At 37.0% G+C, this 13,958-nt stretch overlaps 1 protein-coding gene across 1 annotated transcript in view; it reads left to right on the forward strand.

The window, feature by feature from the left end:
• Positions 1-6,045, forward strand: part of CGNL1 (cingulin-like 1) — a 41,040-nt gene extending 34,995 nt beyond the window's left edge. The window contains exons 15-19 of the mRNA XM_008941469.1: positions 1,026-1,109; positions 2,947-3,071; positions 3,631-3,739; positions 4,625-4,788; positions 5,408-6,045. Coding sequence (XP_008939717.1) covers positions 1,026-1,109; positions 2,947-3,071; positions 3,631-3,739; positions 4,625-4,788; positions 5,408-5,543 — 618 coding nt within the window. The 3' untranslated portion in view covers positions 5,544-6,045. The remainder of the gene's footprint in view (positions 1-1,025; positions 1,110-2,946; positions 3,072-3,630; positions 3,740-4,624; positions 4,789-5,407) is intronic.
• Positions 6,046-13,958: the final 7,913 nt, after the last annotated feature.

Genomic DNA, 13,958 nt, shown 5'->3' on the forward strand with positions numbered 1-13,958 from the left:
CTGTAGTATCTTTAGCTGCATCTGCAAAGGCATTTGAAAGACTTCAGGGCAGTCTTAGCAGGAATAAGAGGCAAGAAGAGTATTTGGGCACTAGAAACTTTTCCTTTAGTCCTGAAGTTTCAGTAGCAGTTGTTGGGCAGTTTAGAGTTTCTCAGATGCTCGGATTATTTTTTTTTTCTAGTCAAGTCCAATAGTGAGATAAAACAAACTAATTCTGTACTCTTCTCTTGATTCTGTATTGATCAGGTAGGTTTTTTTACATCTTAGATATGGAGGATGTACTTTTCTTGGTTATTGAATATGCAACTGAAATATTTACAGAAACTGTAGCAGGAGTTGTGTTTTAACAAAACAAAACTCATTCCCTGCCCAAATGTACAAGTGGGTGCTCTCATGAAATGGCAAACTCAAAAAATAAGTCTGACTGGAGGAGGGGAATAGTGTTCATATCCAGTATGCATCAGAATCAGTTGAAAAAGAGCTTTCACTGTTCTCACACAGAAAACTGTAATTGTCTGTACAGTGTTTCACTTCCCTGCAATTACTAGTTTGTGTTCAATAGTGAAACTTTAAAGTAGACTGGTCAACAGCTTAAATGTAAGGTGCCAATTCAGAGCTTCAGACTTAACTATAGAAAATCAATAGATAAGTTCTACTTAACTGTAGAAAGTGTTTGAAGACTGATGCCATGTTCCAGAACTCCGTTCCCTGACACATCATAGAACTCTCATGTAAAGAGTTCAGTTCCATGCTACAGAGTATATATACCAAACATCAGCAGTACCCAGTGTGGCTAGAAAATGCCTAGAATAAGCACTGGGAATAACATAGGCTTCCTGAAACAGAAAATTTTGTTCAAGTCTAATTTTAAACTTCATCTGAAATCATGCATATGTCTTGAGATCAAAGAAAGAGCAAATATTTTTTCATTGCATAGATAGATATGCTTTATGTTTATTATGTGTGTGTATATATACATGCATACACAAATGGAAATCTTTTACTATAATTTCTGTCTTTAATAGATTGAACAAATGAGGACAGAGCTACTTCAGGAAAGAGCTATAAAGCAAGATTTGGAGTGTGACAAAATTTCATTGGAAAGACAGGTAATTGTGGTTATCATTGCACTAGCAAGATAACAGGATAGGTATCTGCCTTCGTTAGCAACTTCAAATAAGCATTTCAGGAATACAGTATTTGGTAGCCAGTAATATCACACCATAGTGTGCTTCTGGTAGTATGTGTTAGTAAGAATAGATTAAAAATTGTAAGTGTTTTAATACTGATACTCAAAATATTATAATCTTGAATTAAGTCTTCTCTTCGGGGTACAGAAATAAAAAAATATTATTTTAGCTTGAGATTTGTCACAGTTTATGTATTTCATATACTAAGCACTCATCTGTTTATATAATATAATAAGACATTTTTATTGAAGTGAGTGCAGGCCTCTTTCTACCACAAAATATCTGTCTCTACATTTGAGGATCAAAGGCATTAAAAATAAGAAATGTGATGGTTGATACAGTACACTTGTTTCAGAATAAAACTGAGATATCAATAGAGAAACATTTAGAAAGCACATCTATAGAAAAGACTTGTTGAGTATCAAAGACACTTATCCAGTTTAGCTGTAAACACTTTGATCAATTTGGGGGTAACTGTTCTTCAACATCTTAACGGTACTTCAGGAATACTGTTGACAATGGTTGACAACAGGTCATAATTTCAAGCAATTATGATTTTAGTGGAGTATTTTCTTCTGTAGGAGTTAAAAAATGACATGACTCTGCAAGAAAAGGTGCAGATTTGATAGAGAACTTCTACTCTCTGTTGTCTAGGAAGGAATGGGACTCCTGTTTCAGTATCCATGATTGCATGTACATTACAAATATTTTCAAACTTTTTGCAACATTTTATTCTACAGCTCCGTGGTTTTTGAGAGCAAGGTTACAATCCTAGCCCCTAGCTGAGATCCAGCTATCTTAGGAAGCCATAGTACTGACTGTCTCAAGAACATAAAACAGATTGTAATGTGAATTTAGAGAACAAGATTATACCAGGCACCTAATCTGGTGCCTTAAGTTATGTTAAATTAGTCCCATCTTAATTATTTAAGAAAAAAGAATGCCATCTACTGGTATGTTCCATGTGTATCCTTGCACTGTAGTTCTGACTTTGCTATCATGGCTTTTTTAGTGTTTGAGATCTGAGATCATGGTCTGAAGTTGTGTAACAAAGAGCTTTATTTTCTGTTCCTCATGTAACTCTGATTGATTGATTGGTTTTGGTGTTTTTGTTTTGTTTTGTTTTTATTTTTATTCTGGCAACTTTATCATTAGGTCACCACTGAAAACCTAAATTACCTAGCTTCATAAAAATCAAAGTCTAAATCTGATCAAAAAGTCTGCTCTTACAAATCATGCAGCTTGCAAAGTTTTTCAAAGTATTTATGTAGTAGGAGTAGCGTTGGATAGTTAAGAAAGGGGGGCGGAAATCCACAATAACAGCTTTGATAAAGTGATCTTGGATGCAAGTAATTTCTTTGTCTGTTTTAGCCATACATGAGTGAGTTACAGAGGAAGAGTACAGAATTTGGCAAAAGAAGTCTGTGGAGTGTAAGACAAATCCAATGCTATTTAAAAAATTTCAGCATATTAAAAAATGCTGTTGGAAATGGCTTGCAACCAATTGAAGTTCAAGGGTCTAGTTAAGCTTAGAATCTTAACGCAAGCATAACCCTAAATTCTTTCTAATAAAGCACAGTAATAGAAATTTTTTTGGTAGTAAACAATAAAATTTCGCTGACTGTCTTTTTCCATATTGGCTGAATTAAAAATATACTGATCCCCTTATGTTTGCCTGGAGATATTTATTTTGTGTTAAGGTGATATTTGTTCATGTGAGCGTGTTATGTAGTAATCAGCTATGTTCCAACTGTAGAACAAAGACTTGAAGAGCCGAATCCTTCACCTGGAGGGTTCTTACCGATCCAGTAAAGAGGGACTTGTTGCTCAAATGGAAGCAAGGATCACAGAACTAGAAGAACGACTTGAAAATGAAGAGAGGTGAAACTAGTTACGTTAAGATAAAACCATGCATGTTTATGTTTGTTAATATGGCATCTTGCTAATATTAACTCTCTAATACGATTAACTTGATTTTGTTCTCACAACCACCGAATTAAAATGGTCGTTATTTCATAAAAGTATCACAGGTTTTCTTTCTAAGTGAAGGCACATTAGAAGTTGCACAGTGCTAACATGGTTCCATACCTCATTATTTTATCAAGGTCTAATATCGGTAAATGACTTAGAAATGTTAACCATAGTTTAACACTTCCATTTTTATTCTCATTTCATTGTTTAATCTTGGAAGAATGTATATTTTTTTCCTAAATGTTACTCTGGAGACAGAAGAATTTCCCCGTAGGTGTTCATGCTTTTTAACAAATTTCTGAATATTTTACATGAAATCAGTGAATCAAAGCAGGGCCCCTATTATTTGTTGAATTCTTAGGAAACCACTAAGGAAGTAGGTCAGCAGGACTGGAAGTATTTTAGTTCCTTTTTTTACATGCCTATCTTTTGTTTTGTTGTTGTGTTGTTTTGTTTTGTTTTTTCCTAGGGATAGAGCTAATTTGCAACTAAATAATCGCAGACTTGAGAGAAAAGTGAAGGAGTTAATGTTGCAAGTAGATGATGAGCATCTCTCATTGACTGATCAAAAGGACCAGGTAGAGAGAAAGACTAGTTTGCAAATATCTGATACTAATCCTACTAGCATAAGTCATCCTGTATAAAAGGTATGAGAAGACTATAAGTAGATACTGATTAATTCATAGTTTATGAACTCCAATTTAATGAGGCTTGCAGTTCTCATTGTCATAATGTTATTTTGCCTAGTACTAAATTGTTACTAAACTCTAAAATTAAGAAAAGAAAGCACTTACAGAAGCAATGGTATAATTATTTTAAGAAATAAAGCCCATAACAGATAGTATAAGATCCTGTAAGTACATGCACCACCAAATAATCTATTCTGTTTCGCCATCGTAAAATGTTGTGTAAAGAAAGAAGCTGTTCATTGCTAAATATACGTTTTAGTATTAAGCATACATTGATATTCTAAGAGAAATGTGCTCTAGCATTTCTGTGGTCTTTGTGGATTCATGGCTTAAAACATGGTTCGTTTCAGTACACAAGTCAAATAGTTAATGTGTTGCTTAGAGAATGGACAGTGTATTTCAAGTTGTAGACATCTGTTAAGGGAACAATCTTTTTAAAACATGTCTTATGTCATCTGTCTGGTAAATTTGCTGAACTTAGACACACTAATAGCTTCAGTCTTCCCTTATTGATAACTGGCTCTTGCTGTCACATAATATTGTCTTACTTTACCAAAGCTATGTTTGCTTGTTGCTGTATTTTCTTCTTAAAAAAGTGTATCTCATTACTTTTCTCGAAGTCTGATGCTGACTTTCAAGTATTTCTGAAGCATAGGATTACAGGGTCACTACACTGGCAAAGTTGTGTCTTTATTCTCCTTCTCATAGATGCTGGAAGAATAAAATTTCTTTACTAAAATTGTTTTCTAATCATCTGACATGTAAATATTTCAGTTGAGTTTGCGTTTGAAAGCAATGAAACGCCAAGTTGAAGAAGCTGAAGAAGAAATAGACAGACTGGAAAGTGCTAAGAAGAAACTCCAGAGAGAACTGGAAGAACAACTAGACATGAATGAACAATTGCAAGGACAGCTTAATGCTGCAAAGAAGGAATTAAGGTAGGAGGATTTGTCAGACCTTACAATTATGTATCACACCACCACTCGCAAGATAAATTTCTTGCTCCTTTAGTCCGTAAGCTGAGGGCTTCCTCTAACAAACTTCAAGTTTATCATAAGCAGAAAGAGTTTAAGAGTCACATCTGTGAAATTCTGCATTTCTAGGGAAAAGTGGTGCCCAAACCATCTTTCCAAGACTTGCCTGATGAATAATGTCAGTTGAGGCAGGGAATAAAAAATGGAAAAAGGTGGTGGGACTCGACACTTTTGTCATTTGTAGTAATAACAATTTCCTGCTAATGACTGAGGGGTACATCTGTCCTCTGTTAGTTTTCCATCTTTGAGCATCTGATTCTGCAAAGTGTATGGTTTCTCCTTTCTGTGACTTTAGTTAGAGGTGCTTGAAAATATGATTGATTGATTGTTCTTCATTCTATTGCATGTTTCTTCCATGCAGGATGTAGTCTATCATAAACTACCCCTGTTGGAGCACAAGTTTCTTTGATACCCTTCAAAAATGTAAATCCTACCTGTCAGATGTTTTAAGCTTTACATAAATGTCTGCATGTGTGTAGATGTGCAATTTTAATAGCAAAGCCGTGTATTTTTGTTTTAGTAGACTGAAGAAGTCGCCAAATAAAGTGTTGGCTGATTCCGATGATGATGACGATGATGATTTCAGCACGGATGGTGATAGTGTCTGTGAAGTATCTTCAGGAAATAACTTTTCAAAAGATGATGAGACAAAACCCTAAATAAATTCTGAATCTGCGATTCCTTGAAAATACTGGAAGAATAATATAAATTATCAAGAAATGGATGTTCTAGAAGCCAAGTGACAAAGGGATTTAAGAGTTGGGAATATAATGTTTCTATCCATACTGTTCCATTTTCTTGCTTAGATCTGTGCTGTTTATTACAGAAAATAGGACTGCATTATAAAACAACTATAAAATATGGATATATTGATATATAACAACTACTGAAAACATGGGCATAATGTTTCACATTGGAAATGGTGATTTTGGTAAAATTCTGTTTAAGTAAAAAGCCATTTGAAAATAATTAATAATTAGTTTGTAGTTAATAAAAGCTTTTCCCTAAAATTAAGGAAACCACAGAAGATTATTTAATAATTGTAAGTAGGGGGAAATAATGTATAAAATGTAAATATTTTAAATGTGATCTTTTTATTGAGTACTTTAATACTATTTTGTAAAGTTTCACATATTATATAGATCAGCTTCATATGTAAAATACTTAAATTTATACTGGATGCAATATTTAGGTTTTAACTAAGAAGAAAAAAAAATTTTAAATGATACATTTTGTGCATTACAGAGCAGATCACAGTTCCTGAGCCAGGAAGTACATTTCCATTTTAAAACCAGTGCAAGTTTTATTGTATGTATCCTGTATATTAGTGATCAAATGCTAATCTTGCTTGTTAACTTTAAAAGGACCATTACATCTGCATGATGAGTGAGGCTTGCCTGCAGCTTTCTTGTAAACTTTGCTTGGGAAGCTTTCTTTTCTTGGTAGGGAAGGGTGAAAAGGAGGTCAGTTATTACTTGGCATCTTTAATTTCCTGAAATGTACTCCATACTGCCAGAGGCAGAACATTATAGGACTGCTAATTTGAGGGCATCAGGACAGGTTTATCTTAAAGTCTGAGTCCCACTCATTCCAGTAAAATTACTTGTAGTCTTTGAATTAAGTACATGCTCAAATTTGTTCGTTGATTGATCCCCAAATTTTATGCACCTATCAAGAAATTGCACCCAGGGAACAAAGCACATAATGTGATTTTTTCTTTCTAAGCTGTTCTTAAACATCTATTTGAGATACATTGCAGTGTATGGTCATATATGCAGATGTATATTAGTATTTCACTTTACAGAAGTAACTGCATTTTGGGCAATCCATATGTTCAAAAAACTTTGTGGGGAATTTGAAAGGGGAAAAAAGCTATGCAGACTTTATTTTAAAAGCATTTTTCATTTTATTGCTACAAATATTTTTTTGCCATTTGTATTCCACCAGACCATTTTTGCTCTTTTGCAAATCTAGGATTCTAAGGAAAGGACACTACTACCTAATTTTGTTAATAAACCATAGCTGTTGTGTCTGACTATTAGTATTTGTCCCCACTTAGAGGTTAGCAAGCACTTCTTCGTTGAATGGATAAAAAAATAGTGTACTGTGATTATAAAAAATACTTTAAACTGAAGGTGCTAAGAGGAAGCTCCATTGCTTCCACAAAGGCATCTATTGAAGAGGAGAAACTTAATAGCTCTGAAAATGAGTCAGATATGCTTGGTTAAGGCAAAAGTTCTGACAATTGCAGCATCTATTTTCATATGATTACATGAACCAGATTCTTGCCATGTAATTCTCTTCAACTTGATGGTTTTAGATATATGGAAAATAATATGAGCAGCACAGCTGTAATACTTTGTCTCTGAATCTTGTGTATCTTTTCAAGTAGCGTACATCATATAATTTTTTTGCAGTACTAGCTTTACTGTGCTGACAACAAACAACCTTTCCTCCAAGATGATCTGCACTATACTGTCTTGACAATCATCATATAACCTGCTATGATTTATTTTTTGTTGTTTCATTTGTATGTTCCTGTAGGCTTCGCTTTAAACAACTGATTCAAATATCCAGGACTCTGCTAATGTTCATAGGTGACTATTATTTCAAACCACTGGAAGAAAATGACTTAATATTGCATCTACCTCCAGTTATACTAAACTGTAAAGAAAAAAAATCACTTAAAATAAACAGTCAGTCAGCTCTTTCAGTTCTACTTTGTATGTGCACATAGCTTGGTATGACAGTTGAATTTCATATGGAAGACATGTTTAAAATATAACAAGAAGATAATTATCTGGGAAATACTGATACTGTAAACAAGTTTCTGAATTTCTTCTTTTTTTATAGCTACTTTCTCTGTAACTTGTAGAGCAGGTGGCAGGTGTAATATCCAGAAGACTCCTTTTCTCATTGGGCCTTGTAGTAAGTTAGAAGGAGGGAGATATGTTGTTGCAGACTCCTAGTGGGAGAGATGCTGCTTATTAGACCTTTCTCCCTGCCCTGTCTTCATAAAAAAACTGATCTTTAGATTGTTCACTTGGACTTGGAAATGGCACTTCCTCTTCAGAGTTCTCCAGTGATATGACTAAAATTGAAAATCTTAAGATGTTGAGAAGGGTATTTCACCTCATTCAAAAAACAGTCGATAGCTCTGTTCCTCAGTACATGCTAGCTATGACGAGGGTCTAGATCTTGATTACCACAAAAAACCATTCATAATAGTTTAAAGACATCTGATTTGTTCACTACCATCTCATGGCAGGTTTTGATCAAAACTCATCTTAAGTCAAGGTTTAGCTTAGAAAGTTTTTTCAGATATTTCCATCTAATCTGTTTTTAAAAGAATTTCAGGTGGTCTTGACCCATAAAAGGAAGCAAGAGGGGGAATATGTGAAGAAACATGGTTGTGAGACATTCAGCCCCAAGAAGTTTGTGCGAACATCAGAGACAGGGTTGATTTCTGAACTGTAGAGACCTTCTGTTTTCTTCAGTGATACCATAATATCTCATAAACAAACAAATCCAAGCTAAGTGACTTGATGTAAGTGTAACCTGATGAATTATATAGTGGATACTTCTTTCTCAGTGTAAGTAATCCATGCTGAACAATGAATTTTCTGTGCTCTCTGGGGTTAATGGCCTTTCCTATTCTACTGAGATTTTGACCATTTTTATGCGGTGAGAGATTTTCTATAAAACCAATATATCTTCCCATTAAACTTCTATTCTACCTAGATACACATGTTCTTCAGACAGCTGTGTACGATTAATATTGTCATATTAAATTCCTGACTTGTGCCTTACGTGAGCTTACATGGCCATTTGTAATTCCTGGTTTTGAGAATCAGATCCAAGTTCTATTTTGAGCATTTTCACTAATATGTTACTCTCTGGCAGATCCTCTTGGTTTTCTGAGCCTACATTTGTAGACAGAAAATACAAACTAACATCTACAAGAATGTTTCGATGGTTTGAATCACTAACATTTGGCAAGTGCTCCAAGATATTTCAATGGCAATTACTATACAATGCAAAATATGTATATATTTTGTATATATATAATAATGTAAAACAGACGTGAACAAAATCCTTCAGTGCTCTATAGACTCCTCACTCACTGTCCAAATAATAAAATTAAGGATATTCATCACATAAAATGGATTTTAATGCTCTTGAGTTTGGAAGGCCTCTCTTTTCATAAAAGCATTAAGGTCTTTCAGACATCGTATCTTTTTATTGCATGGAGAAATAAAAAAGGAAAAGTTGTCTTCTTGCTGTCCCCTGTACCTGCTTCCCTGTAGTTTATTTAAGGACACCCTGTACTATGCAAATAATGTCTTACTTCAGCATTGTCAGTTGCTTTTTATTGTTCAATCACCAGACACGTTTCCCTCTCTGCAATGTAGTCTCTTGGTGATGAGACAATAACTTATTGATTAATCTGCCTATTCCTCTGATTTATCGTCATTCTTCTCAATTCTTTCCTTTTTCTTGATTAAATAATCTGTTCTGATTTATATCTGATTTTCTAAACTATTCTAGAAGCCATGTGCATTCCTAATTTTTTTCCAGACCAGCTGCGTGCTTTGCTGAGTGAGCTGTAATGGTGCAATAGCTTCAGCTTTTAGGCCTTTTCTGGATTACACAGCATATTTCAGTAATTAATGCTTTTAACTTACTGGAGCTTCCTATCCTATGAGTAGAGCTACACTTTACAGCTGCTTAATTTCTACCAACTGCAATTACCAAGCAATATTACAAAATGTTCAAAGGCTTTTCTGAAAGAGCGGCATTCTTTAAAGATTGCCTGAGTTTATAGCACAATTTGTTCTTTTCTTTTTGCATAAGGTGCTGATTAGGTCATATATTTAACACTCTGACCCTAGAGGCTTGTAGTGGGGGAATTTTCATTGTTATTTCCAAATTTATTAGGAAGCACTGGGCTACTGAGAAAAAGGTATAGAAATTAATAGAAAGGGTTTGGGTTTTTTTTATTGTAGGCTCTTCTTTTAACATGTAAGAAAGGAAATACTTGTTAAGAAGAGAAGTAAAGCTCAACAGGCAAGGTCAAGTGCAGTAATGAATTGGTCTTACCTACCTCAGCAGATAGTGCTTGAATGGTTACTATCGGTTGAACTCATGTGAGGTCAGCAGAGACTGTGTTTTATGTAGGAGGGAATATTTGATTTTTTTCTCCACTTCTAATAACTATCTGCTCTTTTATTCAGATCCTGAAGCTTCATGGCATTAACAGAAAAACAAGCAATACAAAAGTTTTACTTAAATTCTGAGCACAGGCAGGTGAGGAAAGTTTAAACTCTCCAAGTTGCCAATAGGAAAACTATAGGAACACCTCTATGTGAGTGCAGAGAAGGGACTCATTACAGGTAACCTGAGCATTTCTGTGCTTTCTGTGTACTTCTGCTTCTTTAGCAGAATTCGCTTTCTGAACAACGCTTTGAATGTTAGGATACAAAGCTATTTTCACTCGCTACTCGTTAGAGGTTACTGCTATTTTCAAGCGGTCCTACTTTGGTTGCATGCAGCCTGGCTAGGCTGAACCCTACCAACAACGTAACATGAAGTAAGGGAGGAAATGCAGACACTAAGAAAGATGAATGCAGGATTGAGTTCTGATTAATTTGATTTTGAGCTTCCCTTCATTTTTCTCAAAGAGCCTGGCATCGGATGTTGCTTAAGCTATCTGAAACTACAGATCTGTAACCTGGGCTGGGATGTATATAAAATTTTATTTCCAGGGAAAGACTAAGCGTTCAAGATCAGGATGGGAGGAAGCACACTGTAGTAGTGCTAGGAAATGCATGTTGGCTGTATGCTTTTGTAGCAAAGATCCTCAGTGGAGTCCAGCTGAGACGAATGGTAGTGCTGAAAAGGGCGTAGCATATTTCTGTGGGTGCATTGTTAATGGAGACTAGCTAGCTGCATATGCCTGTGCAGGACGGGTAGTTAAGTTTTGCAGAAATATATTCAGTATCTTCAAACCCTTGATACCCACGTGCCTGCCAGTATCAGAAGCATCTATTTTGTTTGACTCGCATTTTTTATCTTTGTTCCAGAAAGAAATTGCATGTGTAGTTCTGTGTTTTCCCTTGGATTTGGCCTTTTGTCAAAGATATGTTTACCTCTGTGGTTTTTTGTGAGAGAGAAAGAAAACATTGCTGCCCTTGGAGTGGAAAGAGAAATGAGACTGTTTGGAACTTATTCCTGGGAAAATTCAGCCTGTGCCAGAAATGAAATCTGCTTTTCTAGAAAACAGTTCCACTGTGCATGAGAGAGCTGAGACATTGACTAAAAGTTCACCTCTTGCACCCCCAGAGCTGGCTATTCTCAGCCCAGCCTGGCCTTTTTCTTCCCAGGAGATAAGGACTGAGACCTGGAGCCCAACATGGCTGAGGCTGCCAGCATGTGATTTCTGTACTATGGATGAGATTGAGATGGGTATACTTTTCATTTTTTTTCTTCAAGTCTTCCGGTTAAAGTACAGCAAATACTATTTAAGGAAAAAGGGCTCACTGGGTATTTGTTACTAGAGCTACAATATGCACACACACACTGAAGGTAGAGAGATGGATATGCATCACTGCAAGTGCTTTATCAGCTAATTTGCTGCCTGCATGAAAACATAATCCAAACTGTTTAAAACTGATACACACACTCAGTGGCTACAGTTGCACTGTGGTTACTGTGAAGCCCAGCTCAGACCACCTTCATCTGAGTTTGGGCATTTTCTTGGGTATCTGATTTGTAAAAGAGGTTTTTGACAGAATGCCAACAATCTTTTAAGCACTACCAAAAGGAAAACAAAGGAAGCGGAACCATCCAGAGAAGGCAGGGTGGTCTAATAGTTGGAAGTAGAGAACTGTGAACCAGGAGTATTCTAGTTTCTAATCTGTTTGAGCTACTGCTTCAGTCCTTGACCTCCTCATACTTTGTCAACATGCCTGGAAAACGGAGCACAAGACTAGACCTTGAAAACTTGATCCTGTGTCTGCATTGAAACTTCCTGGATAAAAGTGCTAGGAGGAAATGCCAAGGGTCTGTTTTTTCAGTGAATCTGATTTTTCAGCATATCTGCTTTCTGTTTAGCCCTTTACCCTGCAGCCTGTGATATTCTGTAATGCCTTCCAAGTGGTGAGCTGCTTCACTTGCCACACATCTGAGCTTGAAGGTCTTGTGCTGGCTCTGCTGTAACTGGCAGGCTCTGTGGAGTGTCTTTTCTGCAGAACAACAGCCTTAAGTCTAGATTTCTTTGCTTTATGGGGAGTTTCAAATTTGTTTGTCTGAAAGTAAGAAAATGGTCTATTGTGTAGCAGGTAGAATGGCTATAAAAAGAAGGAAGGAAAAAATAAAATAAGTCAAATAAGACTGTAAAAACTGTAACATCAGCCAACCAAAGAAAGGAAGCTTCCTGAAGCAGGCAGTGCTTACTTTAAACACAGCTCACTGTGCCTTGCTGTTTCAGTACACATTGTGTGTGGTATCCAGCTACTTTAGAGATAAGATCAAATTCATAATTCAAATCATGTCTCTCCCACCCATGAACTTCTTAAGCATTGCTAGAGAATCCCAGTGGAAGACTGTGGTCTCTGTGGTACTGTATGTGGTAGCGCATAAGGATAAATATTTGTCAGGGTGTCTAAGGGCTGTTTGAGCCTCCTGTAGAGCTCAAGAGAATTCATCTTTTCCATTTGCCTGGCATTGTTTGGCTAGGAAACTTTTTCAGATGAATTGAATTTAATAAGCATTGTGGGATAAGCAGAGAAGAGAAAAGAGTGAGTAAGAAATAGACTGTTACAGCTGCTACATGTATGAGGGGAGAGGAATCTGTAGGTGTGCACATGATAAGCCTCCTGTGTGCAGGTGCCACACTGGTGCTATTGATATGGAGGGGGGATGGCAAAGGAAGAACTGCTGTCTACTTAATGAGCCTCCTCTCCTTGTCTGCCCTTATTGCTGTTGCTGGCTTTTCTCCTGAGAAAATGAGCTATTGTAGCATTGGGACACCCCTACTCAGTAAGCTAGAGTCCCTCATTTTCTCTGCAGGAGAAAGGTAGCTGTAAGTTTGTACATGCATAGCAAACCAACTCAAAATGCTCACAAACTCAAATATTTGTTTCTAAAATGAAACAGGTTCCATTTAAAGACATACGTTTCCCCAAAGCCTTCTCTAGGCTGGACAACCCCCACTGTCTCAGCTTGTCTTCATAGGAGAGGTGCTCCAGCCCCCTGATCATCTTCGTGGTCCTCCTCTGGACCTGCCTGAGCAGGTCCATGTCCTTGTGTTGGGGGCTGCAGAACTGGACACAGTACTCCGAGTGGGGGGGTCATACGAGAGTGGAGTAGAAGAGGAGAATCGCCTGAGCCTGCTGGCCATGCTTCTTTTGATGCAGCCCAGGGCACAGCTGGCTTTCTGGGCCGCAAGTGCACATTTCCAGGTCATGTTGAGCTTCTCGTTCTCTGCAGGGCTGTCTTGATCCACTCACTGCCCGGCCTATACTTGGGCTTGGGATTGCCCCGACCCATGCGCAGAACCTTGCACTTGGCCTTGTCGGACCTGGTGAAGTTTGCACATGATAACCACCACTCAAACTGCAGCCAGGCTTCCCTGAAGCACGTGTGCCGTGCTGCTGACTGCAAACCTGAACACACAGCTGCCGGAGACCACCTGTGAGGCCCTTTGAGGATGGTCTGAATCTGGATGAAGAGCATCAGATAAAAGCACCACGTTTTAACTTTGATTGGTATTTTATCTAGTCAGTACAATTGTTCTCATGGCCTCTATAATTTTTACAAATTTAGAAGTAATATGGTGGGGCAGAGGGAGGTTAATACCCATTAACTTTGCAGCTTCTCGGAAACTTTTTGGTGCTTAGCAGAGCTTGACATTTCCGGCTCTTGAGAAAACTGGGAAAAAAAAAAAGAGAGAGAAAGAAAGCTGAGAAAGCTGTTGCAGCTTATCTGGAAAGAGGAGGACTATTTTTGCAGGGAGAACGTTTGAAAGTCTGGAACGGGGGATCTGCAGTGCTGACTCCGGAGCCTCGGTGCAG

Source organism: Merops nubicus, unplaced genomic scaffold, assembly GCF_000691845.1.
Source record: "Merops nubicus isolate BGI_N331 unplaced genomic scaffold, ASM69184v1 scaffold32725, whole genome shotgun sequence".
Classification (NCBI taxonomy): Eukaryota; Metazoa; Chordata; class Aves; order Coraciiformes; family Meropidae; genus Merops; species Merops nubicus.